General features: G+C 43.4%; 1 protein-coding gene across 8 annotated transcripts in view; it reads right to left on the bottom strand.

Moving 5' to 3' along the window:
• Window positions 1-21,019, bottom strand: part of CREB5 (cAMP responsive element binding protein 5) — a 480,741-nt gene that overhangs the window by 381,585 nt on the left and 78,137 nt on the right. For 5 of the 8 annotated variants that reach the window (XM_042968884.1, XM_042968866.1, XM_042968891.1 and 2 more), the window contains one exon: window positions 16,256-16,382. The exons of 1 other annotated variant lie outside the window; for it this stretch is intronic. Coding sequence is in view for 2 of the 7 variants with exons in the window: in XM_042968923.1 (XP_042824857.1) it covers window positions 15,578-15,592 (15 nt within the window). In the remaining 5 variants the exon portion in view is untranslated. Of the gene's footprint in view, window positions 1-15,577; window positions 15,602-16,255; window positions 16,383-21,019 lie in introns of those variants that run through there. 2 more of the 8 variants (XM_042968923.1, XM_042968853.1) reach the window with 2 other exon arrangements.

The raw sequence follows: 21,019 nt of genomic DNA, 5'->3' as shown, positions 1-21,019 counted from the left end.
AACCCTCCAGTCCTCTGCTGCCACAAAGGACAATCCAGGCTTCCATACCACGTCAATCTTATCCCGCCAGGCTCCCTCTCTCCTTAGGATGAGTAGGGACTCTTCCCTCCCCTCATCTTCCAGAAATCAATCCCCTAGTCATATTGATCCTTTCTCTTCAATGGTTTTTAAATCTGGCACCATTGTAGCTAAGCCACCCTCGCCTCTTGCCTGGACAACCACACTAGCCCCCTGACTGGGCTTCTTGCCTCCAGGCTTGCATGCTCACAATACTCTATCGCAGAGACCTTTTTGGTGTCTGTCCTACGGGTAAGTTCTGGGAAGAGAGGGACTCTGTCTGGTTTTGATCACGTATCCCCAGTTCTCGGTAAATATCTAATAAAGGAAGGGTAAAATGGAAAGAGAGAGGAAGGAAGGAAGCCAGGGACGGAGGGAGGGAAGTGTGGGCTTATACGCCCTTACATAAACTACAAGTCTATCTCTTTTCATTTGAGCAGATCCTTGCACTGAGAAAGGCAACCAAGTCAATACAGAGACCTTCAAATAATCCCAAATGGTGTGGTTTTCAAATGAAATGACACGGCTTTCTATACATAGGGCCCATCAAGATGCAAGCCAGTCTCCAAAAAGAAAAAAAAAAAAAAAAAAGGCATTTAGGGCTATGTGACTAGCTGTTGTCTTCCCTGGATTATCCTATGTATTAGAATCACATTACACACGTGTCACCTCGCTGCATCGATCAGAAACACACGAGTCCTCTTTAAATTTTTGCTCTTCCCACTGAGGCACTAAAGCTGCTACACCTAACTTTGAATAAGTGGTCCACGCGTTCTATTTCTCCATCTGGAGAATGGGTACATGCAAACCCTATCCCTCCCCCCCTTTTTTTTAATTGTGTTAAAGTACACACAACAAAGAATTTACTATTAACTATTTTTAAGTGTATCATTCCGTAGTGGCAGTAACACTTACACTGTTATGCAACCAATCCCCAGAATCCCCTATTTTTTTGAAACAAACATTAAATAACTAAAAACCATGTAAAGGAACATAAGGCTTCCTACATAGACCCTCCTAAAATATCTGCTAAATGTTAATAAAAGATACAGCATCCCATGTGCAACCTTCCTTTTAAAGATACTGTAGTTGTTGTGCTTTACGGGGGGGAAAAAGGCACATTTCCTCGAAAGAGTAAAAATGACCCTTGGGTTAAAGGGTTAACCTGTCTGTCTTAAGGATGTCCCTTCCAAAGGGCATGTCAAATAATGACATGCAGTTTTTGTCTCCCTGATTTCTGTGAGTGCTTCTAAGGCACATGAAAAAACAAAACAAACAAACAAAAAAAGGTACATCTTTGCCAGTGCTGCCTCCATTCAATGAGCAGACATCACTGTTTTGTTTTGTTTTGTTTTGTTAATGTTTTGAATGATTGGGAGATTAGCATGGGTATTTAACAAAAAGCGCAATTTCAAATTACATGCTTCTTCATGGTGCCAAAACTCTGTGCACCGTCATCTGCGATGACGTCCACCAGCACGGCATTAAGAATGGTGGTCGTTAGTCATCTGGCTTTGCAAAAGCTGGAAGATGAAATTGTAAACAGCGTGTGCTGGGACAGGCCATATTAGAAAAGAGGAGTGTCTTAAATATGGTTTCAATTTTTTTTTTTTTAACCTCGCAATACCTTTTAATCAACAATGCGTGTGTCTAGATCAATGTGACCAATAGATACTTGCTCAAAAGAGGAACAATTTATCCATGGGCATCCCAAGAAAGACGATAATCACCTCCTGGTCTGCCCTGGCAGAGGTTTTTATTTACATACAAGCTTGACCACCATAACCACATATATGTGTGGATATTAGAGTTGTTTTCACGTTAGTAGAATGCCTAGAAAAAGATCCAAAATAACCCCTCCCTGGCACTAGTCACAGATTGCACTATTAATCACGGATGTATTTCATGCATGAAAGACCTAGAGGTGCAGACAGAAACTGCACATGGTTAAGTCCAACCCCAGTCATTACTGGGAGAAAACAAATGCCAAATACCCAAAAGCAGATGACTCAGGCCAAGTGTGAAGACAGTACACTGGTAAAACAAGAGCTAAAATGTTTTACTCAAGATAATTCAGGAGCTATCTGTCTTGCTTAGTGAATGAATACCCAAAACCCTTTACTTTCAATCCCCAAAAGAGTTGAACAACTCACATCTTTAATCTCACCGTCCTTCCACAAAGTCCTCAAAAGTCAATCACAAATTAGCCTTAGAGAAAGTTTCCCTAGATACCACTAAAAACACGGGTTTGTAACAGAGGTCTCCGTGCAACTTTCAGAATAGGTCTCCTGTGAAGAGGCTGATATACCCAAATGTATTTGTTAATCAGTCCAGGTACATGCAGCCTGGAGCTGGGAAGCAAAAGTTATTAGCAGAGAAATCATTTAAGTACAAGTAACGCATGCAAAAGCATCAGGAAAAAAAAATAAAGTTATTTGTAAACTCAAAGACAAATGTAATCATACACACAATTGGCAAGTCGCCACCTGGAAACCACCCAGAACAGTGCTTATCTTTAGGTACTAATAAATGGGAGTGCTTGCCTCACCCCCTTCTAATGAATGAACACGATGCCCCGCCTTGTCAATCCTTCAGTTTCTTCTAATGAAAGGAGGGTAAAATTTTCCTGATGAATGACCTGACAGAAAACACAAATATTATCATCACAAAATGTAGAGGAAACGCGCCAGTTTGTACCAAAAATGGTTGTAAGTCGTGTTTAAAAAGCACATGGCCACATAAACACGTACTTGGAAACACACTGCTATGCAGGGGATAAGGAGAGAGGTTTGGGGTGGAATGACTCACGAATTCGGGAATGCAGAGGTTTTCAGCAGCACCAAGTCACAAGAGACCGTCCCTGAGATCTCTCCTCCCCTCCACAAACAATACTCGTTGTTGACTTGGAAAGAAGATGGGTGAGGAATGTGGAAATCATTGTTTTTAATTTTGGGTTCTTTGCGTCCCTTAGTGAATGCACAAACTGACACGCCGTTAAACATTTATCAAAAGAGAACACGCTGATGTGCCTTGGGAAATACTGATTCTTCTAATACTTTAAAGGATGGCAACTAGAAAGAACTGTTACTAACTTCTTGACGTGAGCAAAGGGCAAGTTTGGTCTCTGCAATGACACAAAGCTTATTTAAAAGCTTAGAGGAAAACACAAGGGGACCCAGCTGCCTCAAACGAAGTAAGATTCTCCCTCCAGAAAGAGCTAAAGGAGAGTAGTAACTGAGACAAAGAAGTAAGCTAGCAAAACCACTGAAATGCGGTGATCTTGGCCTTCTCCAAAATGGAGGATTTCTAAGAGGCTGCATGCAAACCCAATCGTAATATTTTGGGGAAAGATAACCATTTAAGATATTTGAAACTCATACAAAACTGAGTTCATCTGTGGCTCAAAGAATCCTCTTCTAAATTATTCAATCTGTACGTTTTAATGTGTTTATTTTTGAGAGAGAGAGAGAGACAGAGACAGAGACAGAGCATGAGTGGGGGAGGGGGAGAGAGAGACAGAGACAGAGACACAGAATCCAAAACAGGCTCCGGGCTCTGAGCTGTCAGCGCAGAGCCCGATGCAGGGTTCAAACTCAGGAGCTGTGAGACCACGACCTGAGCCGAAGTCGGACGCCCAACTGACTGAGCCAGCCAGGCGCCCCTGGACGTTTTAATTTTTATTGATTGTATCTCCTTAAATATGTTTTGTCGCGTGCCTACAACAACTACTGGTTAATCTCAAACTCTGAATGCTTTACTGCAGTCTCTTTCCATCAATAGATCATAGAATATGAGAACAAAAGACACCGCGGAGATCAGATAGAATTGCAGGTCCCAAACCTGGCCACACTTTAGAAACCACTTTGGGAGCTTTTAAAAAATACAAAGGCCCAGGCCCCCCCCCCCCCACCAAAACCAATCAAATCAGAATCGGGGGTGGGGAATAGGTATCGGCATTTTTTTTTTATAAACTCCACGGGTGGTTCTGTTGGGCTGCCAGATGAAGAACCATTGAAGCAGAGTCCAGATTCACATTGCCTGACACCATTGTCACTTGATGACATGTGCCTGCAGAGCACTTGAACTGTGACTGGTCTGAACTGAGAGGTGTGACCAATAACCAGATTTCAAAGATTCAGTACCAGTAGCAACAACAAAAGCGCAAAATATCTCATCGACATTTTCATATTGATTATGCGCTGAAATGATAATATCTCAGATACACTGGATCAAATTAAATGTTATTAAAAAATTAACTGTTTCTTGGGGCGCCTGGGTGGCTCAGTCGGTTAAAGGGCCAACTCTTTGATATCAGCTCAGGTCGTGATATTGCAGTGGTGAGCTCTAGCCAGAGTAGGGCTCTGTGCTCAGCGTGGAGCCTGCTTAGCTCTGCCCCCACCCCTGCCCCCCACCCAACCTCCCCTGCGCACGTGTGTGTGCACTCTCTCTCAAAATATATAAATGAATTTTTAAAAATGTCCTGTTTCTTTCTGCCTCTTTAATGTGGCTACTGGAACATTTTAATTACATAGGTGGCTTGTATTTATGGTTCCCACTGTTGGACAGAGCTGGTCAAAACTAATACTCTTTTCTCACAAACAGAGAAACTGAGGCAGAGAAGCATAATGAATTGAAGGCAGCACTTAGGGGATTCCCTCTTCCAGTGTCAGGCTTTTCCTGTTGCCATAAACCATACTGTTTGGCAGAGTTATGGCAGGGCCTTTGAGCCATCCATCAGATTTCAAATCTTTCTCGCTTTTGTCTTGCTAATTATTTCTTCTAAGATTTGATATTAAAATCTACTTCCCTTATGGAAAAATGTTCCCTCTCCCATTCTACACACTTGTGACCTGGTATTGCAGGGTTACTCTGAAAGCAGAGTCACCAGAATGGATACTTAAAAATAAATCTAGAAAAACATTAGCATAAGAAAAATGCAGAGAATGGACCATTAAGGCTTTTAAGATGTAGATAGTTGAGCCCTAGCTTGGGAAGGTCTTACCATTACCATGTGGTAGTTTAATAAATAACCGGCATTCTGAAAGCCATCTTCAACACAGCCGTCAGTCCCTGCTCAAAACTGAGCAGTTTGAGAATTGAGCATATTGTCTTTCCTCCCAGAAGGCAGTGTTTTTCTGGACAAGGCTGTCATTGCAGGAAGGCAAATCAGGCTGTTCATAATGGTATACCACAGCATGCCTAGGTACCCTGGTGGAAACAGATTTGATCCTCAATGCCTTCTATCCTCTGGTGCACAGATCAGTACCTGGTCATTCAGAGGCCAAACAGCGTCGTTGCTTACTTAAGAGAAGAAGATCTTGTTTTGATAAAGTGATAGGCCCCTACCAGGCCTGGCAAATGGAGCTAAATGTATTTCTTCTTATAATCAGCTAATTCAAGCAAAAACAAAGATGTTTTTTGTTGCATGTGGTTTTCCCCCTTGGGAAGCCAGCAGAGAGAATTGCATAAAATTGGCTGAAAAGTGTTGTATTTGAGGAATCATGCAACACAGGGGCTCCTCAGTGTAATAAAAGAATAAAAGAGACCTGAATTCTGATATAAAGTGTTCATGCAAAGAGCTGGAAAGGAAACCTACAGGTCAAGCCAAATAACACATACAGTAGATGCATTCAAGATTTCTATTGAGATATTCTTGTTCCCCATCCTAAATACAGCATAACCTAAATGTCATCTTAAATCAGATGTGTGGTGCTCTGGAGCCCCCTATGTTGCATGCGTGATTTCTATTAGCTGTGATTAGTCAAGTTTTGCCAGTGAAACCTCAAAGAGCATACTTCTAGACGCAACTCACTTCTGATGTAATATTCACCTCCAAATACTCTCGTATAGACCAACCTGGAAAGATAATATACTAGAGAGAGGTTCTGGGCAAAAGTACATCTGCCAGAATGAAAATAGCACTCGTTGCTCTATTCGACAGAAAGAAAGATTATTTAACTTTAAATAATTGCTCGGATCCCTTCTTCAAAGGTGATAAAGAAAAAAAGGAAGTGACAAAAGTCACTGCCTTATTCTAAAATGGTCTTTTAGACCATCTTTAAGTTCTGCCTGGTTTTTAGTCTCAAATCAAATCGGGAGGGTATAGTTTAACAGGGCATGTCTAATAATAACGGTGAAATGAGAAGAATGGTTTTTCAAATAAGGAGGTCAATGTGAAAAAAAAACTAACGTTACAGATCTAGCAGAATAAACAGAATAGAAACTACAGTTTTTACAGTCAGGGCATTCATTCAAAATATCTGATAAAAAAAAAAAAAAGTTGTCTTTGAAAGGTTACGGATCAAAAGGCTTAAAAAGAGCACAGTATCCAAAGCCATAGGTAATGTTTCATTCATGACCAGGGTATTTATGGCGGCCTGGCTCATGGAAAGAGAACTCGGCCCGGAGGCAGGGACTCCACTTGTAGGCTCGGTTTGGTACTCTCTAGCTCTGGGCTTCGGTGAGCCCAGGGACCAGGCCTTAGGTTCTCCCCCGAGGAGTGATGAGGTTGGTCTGTCAGTGAGAAGGCCTCCCCAGCTCCAGCTCTCTATATGCCACAACAAGCCTTTCTATCTCACCATCAGCATCCTTGGTCCAGAAGGCATTCTTACTCTCCAAGGTTAGTTCAAGCCAAATGCCAACATGGAAGTTTTCAATCCTGGTTCATTTTTGGGTGGAGATTAGAAATGTAAACCTTGAAGAAAGAGAAGGAAGCAACTACACTATGTGTTTTTAAAGTGTTAAGTTGATTCTGATCAATTTCTCAGAACACCGAAAGAAGCAACAGTGTGAGCTTCAAGGAAAGAAACACAAGAATGCCAAAACAACATGCATTCAGACATTTATCCAAACTTTCTAAATTTTATTTTGAAGGTCCCAGAGTCTCAAGGTGAGCTTCAAAAATTTTACTCTTGTTTCTGGCGTACTGTTATCACTACCTGAAAATTTATAAAAGCCCTCTCTCTGTTTCTCTTATGTTAAATCCATGATTTGTGATTCCCAACAATGGAATACTAATGGATCCTCAAAATCACGAATTGCCGATCTTTTCCTAATTACAAAGTGCAAGAACTTTTTAGGGAAAACATTAAACATGATGTCATTTTTAAAGTGTCAGGGTTTCTATTTAAATCAATGTCACAAAACAGATAGCTTATTTAGTTTACAAATAGCGATACACAAAAGTTCTTTAAGTCTGCTTAGCATATCCAAAAGTGCTTCTTTCTTACACTTAAATGTTTAAGGCTATTGCCTCCCAGTTTATTACCTTATCTCAACTGCATAATGTTCTTAAATAGCATTCAGAGAGATAGTACTAGATTTAAATTTTTAAACACTAATTTATAAAAAGCATTGGTAGATTCCCATAATACAGCTGGTAGTCAAACTGGACAAGATAATGAATTGACTGAGATCATTGTTCCATCTTCATCCAAGAAAGCTGCCTCTAAAAAAAGATCTTAAATTGCTGTAGAAATCCAATTTGTAAGAAGCAAAAGAAGCGTATAGATGGGAAACACCAGCCATGATCACATTAATTTTGTGACTAACAGCACTGCTTTGAAGTGAAGAAGGAAAAAAAAAGATGACAAACATAATAAGTCCACTCAGATCCCCAATTTTAATCTAACCACGCAAGCAGAAGAAAACCGACTACAAAGTTCACGTCTTGAGGATACAGCAAACATCACCTTCCCACAGAACAATTTTCAGCTTAATAAGAAATTAACTCCAATGCTAAGGAAATACTATAGGACAGTGATGTACCGTTGCTAAAAGGCAAATTAGTAAGAAATCAGGAGACCAGGGACTTGACATTGGTACAAATAGCAAGGAAAGTCCATGATTAATTGGTTTTGAATCTGCAGGTGTGGGAACCTGACAGTTAGTTGTATGAAAATCTTCAATCTACTGTAATTGAAAAGCTATACAGGAAAAGTCTCTCTGGCAAACTACCATTCAATTAACCTCCTATTCAAATAAAAGCTGCAGTGTCACAGAGGAGTTTCCATGCTTTTATGGGAACGTTCTAATAAACTCTCTACTTATGTAGAAACTATATAGGGTCACAACTGACTTTTTATTGACAGGCAGTTTATGGATATCAGCAATTTACATTCAGAAACAGCTTGAAGATATATCAATTGAGCAAACATGCTTATCCTCAGTCAAGTTGAAAAATACAAGTTGTTACGCATCAGTTAGGATTTTAAAATAACAGGTTTATATGAAATGCTACAAGCAAAGGAAAATGAGGACATTTATAGGGAAGGAAAATGAGGACATTTACAGGGAAGCACAAACGAGTCCTATTATTTTCTTTTTAAGTTTTAAAACTAAAGTAATAGCGTAATAGTTGATATTCAATCAACAGCATCCTATTTCAAAGGGAATACATATCTAGGTTTGTATGTGGGAAATGTTTTTTTGTTTTGTTTTATTTCCATTTTTAGGTTTCTTTTTTAAAAACGCCTTCCTTATTAAAACTTAAGTACTTATTAAAGTGATTCATGAAGGCCCATGGAAAAAGGAATTTTTACCTGACACATTATTTAACATGCTTCATAGCAGTTAGAACCTACTGCAGTTCACATGCTCATGAACATTATTTTACCCAGGAAATAATGGTCTTATTCACACACACACACACACACATGCACACGCACGCACACACACACACACACACACACACACACACCTTCCACACAAAATGCTATACCAAGTCCCAGGAAACTGACAAAGGCAATATTAAAATTCAGTGTGAAGTAAGAATTCCATTTCTGAATTTCATCTATGAAGATACAGGATCGGCCTCATTTAACCAACTGCAAAGTTCCTTTCTGCTTCATAAGCATAAGAAACATCATCTTACCATTATCTGTAGAATAAAATCAGCAACGTGTTGCTTCCTGCAGTCACCAAATCAGGTTTTTTTCTTCCTTTCTTTCTAGTAACTTCTTTTTCACCAGCAAGATTAGGAAGAAAATAAAGCTTTGAGGATTTGCCTCAGAATATCAGACCACAGATTGTGAAACTAGCTCTTAGTCAAAAAGAAGAAGAAGAAGAAGAAGAAGAGGAGGAGGAGAAGGAGGAGGAGGAGGAGGAGAGGCAGGTCTGCTATTTTACAATCACTTCTGCAATCCAGGGTACCTCCTGGCCTCCGGTACCTCCTTTCCTCCCTCGTTCGCTAAGTTTCTTTTAGTAATGAGACTAATTTTTCCAGTAGCCTTGAACTCCCCCGATTTGACTGACATGGAAAATGTGACTAAAAACTTGTAGAACTGTCTAGCCTCCAAGCCTACACAGAATCAACTTTGTTGGAAGTGTGGAAGAACCCCGCGCAAGCAGCTACTTGCTCCTTGCGACTCCTGCGCCCCACCGCACACAACACCAAATAACAGTGCGCCATCTAGCTAGCAAGTCGCACTCTCCATTCTAGAAGGGGGGACGGACACCTTCAAACCCTGGGAGTTAAGAACTTGTCAGGGTTCAGCTGCTCTGAAGGTCCAATTGTTTATTTAAATAAAAAAAAAATATCGCTACTGAGATAATCCACATCGAGTGGATATGGGAAAATTTAGGTTATAATGGCACTACAAACTTTTACATCTAACTTTGATTTACAAGATAAAAGCAAGTTTTAAATTAAAAGGGCTTTCTGTTAATAGAGCTTATTATTCTGAAGACGGGGAATGATTTTCTTCGAAAGTTGTCCCTGGGTGCATGCCTATTATCTTTGCTTTTCCCCTTCCACTAATGAGCATTTATCTAAAGAGCCTGTTAATCCTCTGATGTGTGCTTCTGGTCAGAGGTAACAGTTTGAATAAAACCACTAATCACTGATCACTAAATCACTGATCATTAATCACACTCTCCAGTGCTGGTGACCCGGGCCATTTTTTCCTTGAGGTCTATACATCACAAACAAGAAGTTTCACATTTTAGATGCACATGTATTCTGCAGGGGTTATACTATTTCATCTCTAGAGGTGAATAAATAATAAATACGGCCGCAAACTTGGGGAAGGATGTCAATTAAACCCCAGACACAAGTTTCACAACTGCCTTCCCCGCAGCATGGCTGCTTGAAGAAAGTAGATCTGATTATAATAAAACATGTGTGTTCTTCAAGAAATTCCCACATACTCAGAATATAAATGTTCCTCAATTTAGCTTCCGCCAACTTCAAATCAGAGAGCACCCAGATCCTCTGCCCCGCTCAATCCAAAACTCTGTCAGGAGATCTTTTTATTTGATTTCTGCTGCTTACACACACACACACACACACACACACACACACACACACACACCCTCCCCCACTACCAGTTCTTTTTACTTTTATCCCTTAAACGCGTCACACACAGTGTTTTGACTTCAACTGCCAGATACTAAGATTCTGACTCAATTCAGTGACTTATGTATTTAGATTTCCTCTTCAAATATAGAAACTTAAGGTTAAGAGAAAGAAAAGCATCCACCAATTTATTGTGAGGTACTTTGGGTTCAGTGACTCACATTCCCTCGCTTTGTAAACGAAACGTTTAACTCTTGATTCGTTCAGCTAAATTTGATTTAGTCAGCACCCTCACTTCTTGGCCTTCCCTCTTCCGCTAAACGGTTGGAGGAAGGCGCTATGTAAAATTAAGTACTTTATTTGCAGTGGGTGTGTGGTTTTCCTAAGTCACCACAGGGACGTAGTATTATCCTAACGACTCTAAACATTTCTTGAGATGCCTTTTCTATCAGGACAGAGAAGTCGCGCCTTGGAGAAGAGGGCTCGCTGGTGCCTTCCTTAAATAATAGAAAGGGGCAGATTGCGTGTGCGGTGATCAGGTACTGTGCTCCCTTCAGACCCCAGAAGCTCTTACTGCACTCTGGGGACAGTGATCGCCCCGGGGAAAGCAATAGAAGGCAGAGGCGGAGCCAGAGTGATAACGGTGTGGGCGGGGGAGGGGGTAGAGAAGGAGGGGTACCGGAGGAGAGGGCAATAAAGATGCCCAGGGAATGGGCGACTGTACGAGTCTGCTGGGGGAGGTGGGGGGGGGGTTGGAAAAGCAGAGTTGCTTTGTCAGCATTTCTAAACCCCGAACTCTTGAGTATCTGAAGCTGTTAATCAAACACTTACTGGCCTGCAGAATGACGTAATGGACCTGTATCCAGCCTTTATTCCTTGACACATGTCAGAGAGGGAGGGAAAAATAAAAATCGAACACACTCTGAGGACTCTGACAACGCAACCTACAAGCAACCCACTCCAGTTCCTGGCCTTGAACGAGCATCAAGTGGGGGGTGGCACCCGTTCAGGGAAAGTTGGGGAGGGGGTGGACAAGGTCTGGGGCTTTATCTACCGGATACTCCCTCCCCCAGGAAGTAATTCTATGGCAAAGAAGAAGCGGGATGCAGCTGCCGGGAGAAAACGTGTCCTTGGTTCCTTCGCGCCTCTTTGCCCCTCTAAGAACTTCATGAAAAGTTTAAGTGGTTGCGTGGAGAATCTGCAGGAGAGGAAGGCTCCGCCGCCGGGTCCTGGGAACTGCCACCGCGCTGCCGCGGCAAAACCCGGAGCTGTCATTTGGGGCAGCGGCGGGGAAGAGGTAATGATGCCAGCGAGAACCGGACGGAGGCAGGAGACGACTGCAGGAGTGAAAGCGAACAGAGCCGCGCCACTCTCGAGCCTTCCGCGCCTGGGGCGAAAGCCAAGTGCCCTTCAAGGGCCACGTCCCCTCCCCGGGCGCGCGCGCCCACCAGCTGCGGCGGGCCGCCCTGCGGGAGAGGTGGCAGCAGCAGGCTCGGCACCGGGAGGGAGCGAGCGCCCCGCGCGCCCGCCCGCCCCCTAGGTGACCCGGCGTCCTCGCCGCGCCCGCTGGAAGTTTGCAAACTTTCTCCGGGGGTTCCGCCGCATCACCGGGAAGTTGGGGACGCGGGGGGAGGTTCCTGGCTCGCCGTCTCCGCTGCCACCGCCGCTGCCTCCGCTCGACCGCACTTCTGGAGGGTTCCGCACCTTGCCAGGTCTCTGGAGGCAAACACACACCCCCGATTCATAACTGTTCCCCGTGTCAGGGAAACACACGCGCGTTCCCACACACGCACCACGCCGGGGAAGACACGGCGCTCGCTCCACGTTAGCATCCCTCCAGTCGCACGGCGCGGCGGCCACTGAGACGCGCTCCAGAACCGACACGGCGTGGGGTCTCTGGGGTGGCCTCAGGACACAACAGAATTCCACAGTCCACCAGCATTTGGGGCCGGACTTCCCTCTGGTCCGCCAAAGTGTTTACAAACACAGATCACCCTCCAAAAAAAAAAAAAAAAATGCATCGCATCTTCCCTACGCCTTGCCCTGTGACCTGCCCACTGGACCAAGTAATCTCGCGGCTGCTGCCGAGAACCAACCCCTGCAAACCAAGTACGCTCCCGAGATGGCTCCCGCGGCAAGTGCAACAAAAGTAGCTAAATGCAAAAGCCCCAGAAGTGGCCGAGCCGTATTTTTAGGAACTTACCAAACAAGTGTGGAGAAGGCAAGAGCGGAGCCCGGGTGAAGGGACCACGTTGGACTGAGCAAAGATTACAATACATTCTATTTAGAGTGCATTACATCACCCCCCGGTGACGTCACGTGGGATTCCTGAACTTCTAAATCATTGCGGTCCGCGGGGGAGGGAGAGGAGGGGCGGGGCCGGCGCGCCAAGGGGGTGGGCCCCGCCCTGGCCCCGCCTCGCCCCCGCCCCCCCCACCAAGAGCGGACCCTGGTGCACCCGCCGGGGAGCGGCGGCCGCGGCGGCGACCGCGCAAGCAACAGCTTGCAGAGCCCAGCGCCGTGTGACACGGCTCCCTGACATTAGTGGTGTGAGTCAGCTTGGAAACAATCCTCACGGTTTCAGACAGGACCACGGAGGAGGCACGGACACAGGCTCTCCAAGGAGGGCCTGGTAGCGTTTGAAAGATGTGGGGATGGGACACGGGGGTGGGGGGCTGAGGGGGTGCCAAAGGGTGCGGGGAAGAGACTTTCTACAAACACAAATGCAGAACGCTGCCCCCTCCCCCCACCAGCAGATGTCCACCTCCTTTTTGCCTGCGACAGTCGTGACCTCATTAGAGTGTTCCCTGAATCCTGGCTTCCCAGAACACTCACTCGGCACCCCTTTTCACCATCCCCTACGCCGCCTCACCTCCAAGGGAATAACTTCTTTACTGTGCACCCTCACAAGGAATACACAGCCCCCTCCCTTTCCAAGCCCCCTGCTTGGTGTGTCTGAGAAGCTGGAGGGGAGATAGTTTCTCCAGGAGGCGAAAGGTGAATCACAGCTAGAGCCAAGTGATGAGCCTGATTTAGACTCAACGTCAGAGCCGGAAGGGCCCTTGGCGAACACTTCCAGAGCCTCCTCTGTAACTCGCCCAAGCTCACAGGCTGGCAAGTGGCAGAGCCGGAGCCAGAATGCAGGATCCGGGCGTCTGGTCTGCAGTATCTTCCTGACAGCTCCGTTGAGGGAGGGAGCCTGACGTTTTCAGCAGTGGCCAGTCACCATCCCCATCTCCAGCTTCATTTCCATTCGGATTTCTCCTTGTGACTAGGACTCAAAGGTAAGGTACAGGCTAAATTCCAGCGATCCTAGATGACCACTGTCATCCTTGCAGGGGCTCACCTTCACAAAGCACTCGCACCCATGCGAACGCCCCTGCTTCTCACAAGGACTGAGCACAGGAAGCAGAAGTAGGACAGGTGTTCTTATCCCCCATTTTACAGGTGAGCTAAGGCAGGCTCCAGGAAGCTAGGTACCTGGCCCGAAGTTAGTTGGGTAAGTAGTGGCACCACAACCCCTGTTTTCAAACCCCAGATCCCAGCTGGGCTCCTTTCTAGAACCAGGACGGGAGCATTCCGTTCTCATGGGTTATTTGGTAGTTAGAATCTCTGCTACGGACGTGTTGGCTGGGAGTCAGAGTTTTGCTTAGGAACAGTTTAGCCCCCATTAACAAACAATAATCATTTCTGACATTTATGTAACATCTAACATTTATATAGCGCCTCTTATCCCAGTGCATCATAACCATGACTGTGCAGTTTGCCAGAGAATCATGACTGGACTGGCTAGAAACTGTAATGCTTTGCCCGGATCGTCACATAGTACTTTCTGAGCTGGTTTTGGTATCCTAAATCGAAGAGTCTGTATTTCCTTTCTGCTTTTAAGTGTTTAAACAACTCCCTGCCCTTCAGTGTTCCTTGAGACCATAGGGACCAGCGACTCTTTGTTTCTTACAGCCTTATTCAAAGTTCATCACTGAGTTTTCTATTTGTTCTTTTCCACATGTAACCCCGAAGGAACTGCAAAAGAAGGGCTCCAGTCCTAACTTGAAATCCTCACCAATAAAACTTTAAATATGACAGCTCAATTCACTGGGTTTACAGAAGAAAGAAATAGCCTACTGAGGAACAGCCTTCTTGCCCACCTTCCCACTCAATAATGAGGATAGCCTTTTCCACCCAAAGCAGGTAGTCTACCTACTTCTCTAGCAAAGAAGTGTGAGCCAAACAAGGAACAAACCTGAGACCAAAGCTTGAAAAGCTTAACATATCAGAGCTCAGTCAGAGAGCTAATCTTTTTTCCCCGTTGACCAAAGGAATAAAATGGAGAACTGAATAAGCAAAAATGAAGTGATAAAATACTTAAACCCCTGTAAGCAGTTAATCAATGTATAAATTTAAAACATTTAATTCTCAGTATTCTCTAAACAGAAGCATACACACACACACACACACACACACACACACACACACACACACACGTATACATATGAGTTTTAATGCAAGTAGTTCATCAATTTCTAATACGATCCAAATCATTTGTTCATCTTTAACAATGGTTGCTGGTCTTGCATGTTTGACATGCTTCCACTAGGTAAACAATGCTCCCGTCTGAGCCATGATTGACAAAGGAATACGCAGGTAGCTTTTCCAATAACTTCCCCAATATCTTGCTAATCATTAGGCTATATTGGGTCTCAGTAGGTAGAGAATTTCTCATAGTATCAGCAATATTGTTCATAATATTGTTCGTGGTGAACATAGCATCTGCTGAACTGATAGCAATTTCATTCAAAATGTTTCCATCCATTGTATTATAGGGTATGTATATATATCTCAAATCTTTGTTGCCATCTAAGTCATGCACACAAACTTTTTGAATGTAAATTAAGGAAGAGACATAGTCTCTCTGACTTTGGTCTCTAATGTCAGGCTGCCTGAGTTCAAACCATGGCTTTGCTACTTGAGTTTTAACTAACCTCTGGGTCTGCAATTCCTCATCTACGTAATAAGGTGATAATTCTAGGAACTCACATAAGTTAAGAGCTGTGCTTGGCACAGGACAAATACTATATAAGTATTTGTCCTCATTCTCATTTTGTATTAATGAAAGTAATGTGGCTGATATCATGATAGTAGGGCATTTGGTGATTTTAACAAACTTGGGCAAATAAATGAAAAGAGAACCTGTTTCTCCATATTTCTCCCAACCCCAACACTAACCTCTGTATGCACCATCTGTACGAAAGAGGCTCTCATCTGTCAAATCATACCCATAGAGCCCTCATGTTGTAGACTCAAATTCCTGTATGGCTCATATTCACCTACTCTCCTCCAGGATCCCTCAGAGCCGAAGTCCCATGGAAACTGAAGTTCCCAGAAGCAGCCATGAAGAGCATCTCTAGGGGAAGGTACTTTGGCTGGTGGTGGCCATAACCTGAGAATTTTCCAGTAGGAAAATTCTACTTCTGGAAAATTCTCACTCCAGGAATCTCATCTCACCCACTGGGACTCCATCCATTATGGCCTCACGGACACATGGAGATGGGGATCTTGATAACAGAGTCGAAGTAAACTGCCTGGGGTACCACCCACCCAAGGTCCTCCTTCCCAATCCCACCCCTCCCGAAAGGGTAGGGGCACATGCAGGGCACAAGCCCACTGGTAAGGTATCACGCTGGTTACACCTATGAGGGGCTGACTGGCACCTTTATTGGCCAGTGAGAATAGATGAGACCCCATGCTAGACAAAGGGTTAACCCTTTAGTTAGTGGGCCAGAGGGCAGTCCAAGGGAGCCTTGGGCCAGTGGGATAGCACAGAGCCTAGAGTAGTGGGTAATTACTAACCCCTATGGAAGAATTTTCATATTTTAATATATTTACAGCCTTACCAGTGCTTACCTACTGAATATTAGGCCTGAATAGAACCATCCCAAGGGTCCTCAGATGAGGAAGAATCCTTTAGCCTTGAGCTTTGGATTCTGTCATTTCTCCAACATTCGACAAAGGGTGGCAGGTCTACCAGGTGCTGGGGATTAAAAAAAGAAAAAGGTCTTCCCAGTTTCTAGGCTCCCACAGAAGTTATCAAACCTAGCAACATAAGAAGCACTTGGGCAACTTGTTAGGCAATTTTTTTGGGTCAGACTTCCCCCAGGGATTTCAGTTCAAAGCTCTGGCACTGAGCTCAGGATTCTGCATTTGTGATTCTGATGCAAGTGCTTGGCGACCCCACTTTGAGTGACTCTGGTTTAGTAAATTCATAGATGGGCAGCGACCCAGGAGAAAGCTGGGGAAGGAACAGAAGAGTCTGCTGCCCGCAACACTAAATATATATATGAATATATATATATATGAATATATATGAATATATATATATTCATATATGTGTACGTGTGTATATATATGTATATATTCATATATATGTGTGTGTGTGTGTGTATATGTGTGTGTGTGTGTGTGTGTGTGTGTGTGTGTGTGTATGTATTTATGACCCAGGGATCATATACTTAAGATCAGTCCTCTAGCTGCTTCCCATAAAGACACATATACTCCTAGAGAAGGCTTCTCCTCATCCCTTCCACAAGTATCCATTGAGAGGGACCTTTTCCATTTATTTTTCCATTCGAGGCTTTTCTTAACTGAACAGTTAACAGTGGTAGTGGAAAGGATGCTAGGTTTGTGGTTAAACCCCTGGCTGTGCTCCACCAGAAGTTTCTCTCTCTTCTAAGATGAATCTTCACCAGGTTTCTTCATTATCTTATTTGAAGGGATAAAGATTTTCAAACAAGTGGAACTGCAAAATGCATCCAGAAGACGGCAACAACCACAACATGGCTAGCTAACATTTCCGAAGCATTTACTACGTGCCATGCCCTAGGCTAAGTCTTTTATGTGTATCCTTTCAGTTATTCCTCAAAATAACCCTATGAGGTGTCTGATACCATTCTCGTTTTGTGAAGAGAAGATAGTCTTAGAGCAGTGAATAACTTGCCCAGGATTGCATGTCTAGAGCATGGCCGAGGTGGGAGAGACACCCAGATCACTGGTACCAATACCAGCACGTGCTGGAAGCCTGATGGGGCACGGAGCATGGGTAGATGCAGAGATTCTGCAGTGTGCCAGCTGTTCCCTCCCACCTCATTTGCATGTAGTGTTCCTGATGCTGCTTCTGTGGCCAGTGAGACCGGAAGTGAGTGCGAAGTAAGCTTGTTTCGTCTAAGGTTGAGTGGGATGGGAGAGAAGCCATGCTTTCCTTTCAAACCAGAAGTTTCTTGGAACACAGGGGAGAAAAGACCATGGCATCCGAAGAACAAAGGAATAAGAAAACCTGTCCTACTCAGGTTACATCGATGGGCTGGCCAACCAATCACACACACTGCAAATGACACTGAAGATGGGGTAGCCCTCACTTCCTTTTCCTTTCAGTCTTTCCTTACTCGTGAGTAAACAGAAGGCAGAGTTCTGGCAGAATGTGTGCACATCTAGAACTGAAATAAAGACAGGTGAGTTCATTTTGTGCAGTGTTTCCACTTGTCTGGTACGAACAAAACATATGCATATAGGAGCCATGAAATACAACTTGTGTGAATTCAGTGATTCCACACACAAGTTAACTTATAGTTACACTTATACTGGCATTGCACAATATAAAAATTAATGGTAAAATGAATGCTCACCGTTGAATATTTAAATTCTGTGTTACTTAGAATGACACGTTACATGGCAAATTAAAAACACCAAGACATGTTGAGAGACTAGGCTATGAAAGCAAGGCAAATCTTTCTATTTAATATCTTTAATGGCACCTTCCTCGTCTTTTGAACAAGGGGCCTTGCGTGTTTCGTTAGCCCTGAGTCCAAGAATTATGTAGCCAGCTCCAACTACAGACAAAAGACTAATGAGATTCATCGTGCCCCCAGATCCACGCTCACTTTGCTGAGAGCAAAGGCAAGCACAGCAAGAGGTCTAACAGCCTCAGCTTTGTCACTTATTGAGTGTGTGACCGTGGCCAGTCTTTTAACCTCTCTGAACTTTAGATTCTTCATCTGTAAAATGGAGCTAAGACACCTCCCAGGATTTTACAAGGATTGAATGAGTTAATATATGTAGAGTGCCTAAAGCAATGCCTGGTACGCCATAATTACTGAAAACAATGTTAGATGCGGTTATGCCTGATAAGGTGTTGGGGAGATTTTAATAAAATAATCTATGTCAAGTGCTTAGCACTATGTAGCATTTAGAAGGTGCCCAGTAAATGTTACATAAAATTGCATGGAAGCTGTAATACTGAAGTTCTTTGGATGAAAATGGAAGAAGCAATCCAATTAGTCCTCAAATTAAGGGCCTCAGTATAAGCCACTTGTATTTGAAGAAGGTACAGTTACATGAGCAAATCTGCCCTGAGCTTGAGCGCAGCAGAGCAGTTTTCTACAAGCTGATGTTCTAGTTGAAATGATCAGAATTTTCCCTTCTAGTCTTGACCTACACCTGCTATTTACAGCAGCAGTTGTAATTATATTAACTCTTGTGTGGTTTAGATTTTCTAAAATAATTTCTTAAAATTGCAGCAGGTATAGCTTGAAAGTGCCACACTCTTGCATCGGACGTGAGGGTGCATACCAACTCTGAAATGTTGTTTAACAAGGACAGCCTGGTCACTTGACTCAAGCTTGGGGAGCCTCAGCTGAAAGGTCACCGGTTGCTGATGGCTTGACCTATTCCTATAGGGAATTACTGTACCCACCACCTTATAAAAAGTTAATGTTTTCTTTTGAACCTGGCTGAAAATCAAAAGCTTCACCTATCCCCAAAGAGTATTAGAGTGTTAACATCCCTATAAAAGTTACACTTATCTTAATGTGTTCCATTCTTTTTTTTTTTTCTTTCGCGAGACTTGATTAAATGAAAAACTACTCTTTTTTATTTTTTTTTTTTCCTGCCTTGAGATTAAGTGAAAGAGATGGACACCTGCTCTGAATAATGACCTGGAATAACAGTGCTGTGTCAGCACACTCCAAAATTTTAGTCATTTCCTCAAGATCAATGGTAAGTGGAAAGTAACGGTTTTACAATAATTAGGAGTGTTTTATATATACGGAAGGTTCATTTAGACTAAAACATTATTGATATCCCATAAATTAATATTGAGCGTCACCTCACATGAACTGATACTTCACATACCACCTCTTTTTATATCATCGTTAACCACATGTTTAACTCGTGTACCTGCTGACGTGGAAGGTTACTCTCGTCTCTTTAGGGGCATTCCTAAGTACCTTATTTAAATGATTCTTGAGAATTTCAGTAGCTTTTAAACCTAATTGATCAGCGGTTCCTCCTCATTCTTACATGATCTAGAAATATTTAAAACCTGGAAAGTTACTCTCAGGCTCATTTGACCCATGAAAATGATCCACTCAAAGAGTTAGAAAACATAAAGCCTCCGTATTCCTCCCTCCATTCTCCTCCCCCAGCCTGATTTTAAAATATTCTGTCTATAGCTTTCACAACAGTGCCCTTACTTGACGCTTAAAGAGAATGCAGTACAAACAGTACACTGGGACATTGTGCTGTTTGGAGGGGAAAAAAAAAAAAAAACATCTATTTTCAAGACTGCCATAGCTATTTAATGCTATGCCAAAGTCTGAGAAGAAGGAAAGAACCCTATTATCTGTGTGCACCACCTCTGGTTCAAACCTATTATATATTTTATCTCGTTTAATCCTAACAACTCGGGGTGGAAGATGTTGTTACTCCTGTTTTATTGATGGGAATATTGAAGCTCAGAGAGGCTAAGTAATTTGACCAAGGTCACACAGTTAATAGATAAGGCAGCTGGGTTCCAAACCTAGTTCTGACCCCAGAATCCACTCCATCTCTCCTTTCACTGCCTCTGCATTAACATTTTATCGTTTTGTTGAGCAGCCCACCCGTGTGTGTGTGTGTGTGTGTGTGTGTGTGTGTGTGTGCATGTGTGCACACGCGCGCACGTATATATGTATATATAGAGGCAAAGGTCTCTGCTGTGTCTCTCAGTGATCATTTTGTTGGGAGTTGTATCCCTCTATAGTCCTGTGTTTGTGGAGAGAAGCAGTAGGCCTATTAGATGATGAGCAGAGGACTGTGCCATAGCAAGATCTTGGCTGTGATTGGTAATCCAGGCATTCCGTAGCCCTGCTTGTGTTGGGGGGACTGTGGTCTGGAGCCCAGCAGCTGCCCAGAGCACTTCCCGTGAGCGTATTACGAACATAGTTTTGACTTCAGCCTCACCGATAAGACAAATCAGCAGAGGCAGAGAAGGTGGAGGTTACTGGTATGTAGGCTGGAGGGATACTCAAAACACTGACTGAATCTGCCAGAAGAAGACAGATGCAAAGATACTTAAGACTGCTGGAATCTTATTTCTTTCTTTCATTGCAATAGTCATTCAGCCATTTCCCTTTTATGGACTCAGATCTGGATGATGCTACATAAATATACAGTTTAAGTTAGGATAACACCTTGAGAAATACAACGGCTTGCTCTTCTCCATAGCCAGAGACCCTTTATGATCTCTCTTTCATTTTTTAATGGAAACATTTTTATTGTTTCTGCAGATTATAAAAGTAATACATGCTTGTAAAGACCCCAAGTAACAAAGAAGTGTTTAACACAGAAACTAAATTC

Source organism: Panthera tigris, chromosome A2, assembly GCF_018350195.1.
Source record: "Panthera tigris isolate Pti1 chromosome A2, P.tigris_Pti1_mat1.1, whole genome shotgun sequence".
Taxonomy (NCBI): Eukaryota; Metazoa; Chordata; class Mammalia; order Carnivora; family Felidae; genus Panthera; species Panthera tigris.
This window is presented reverse-complemented; position numbering and strand designations above follow the sequence as displayed.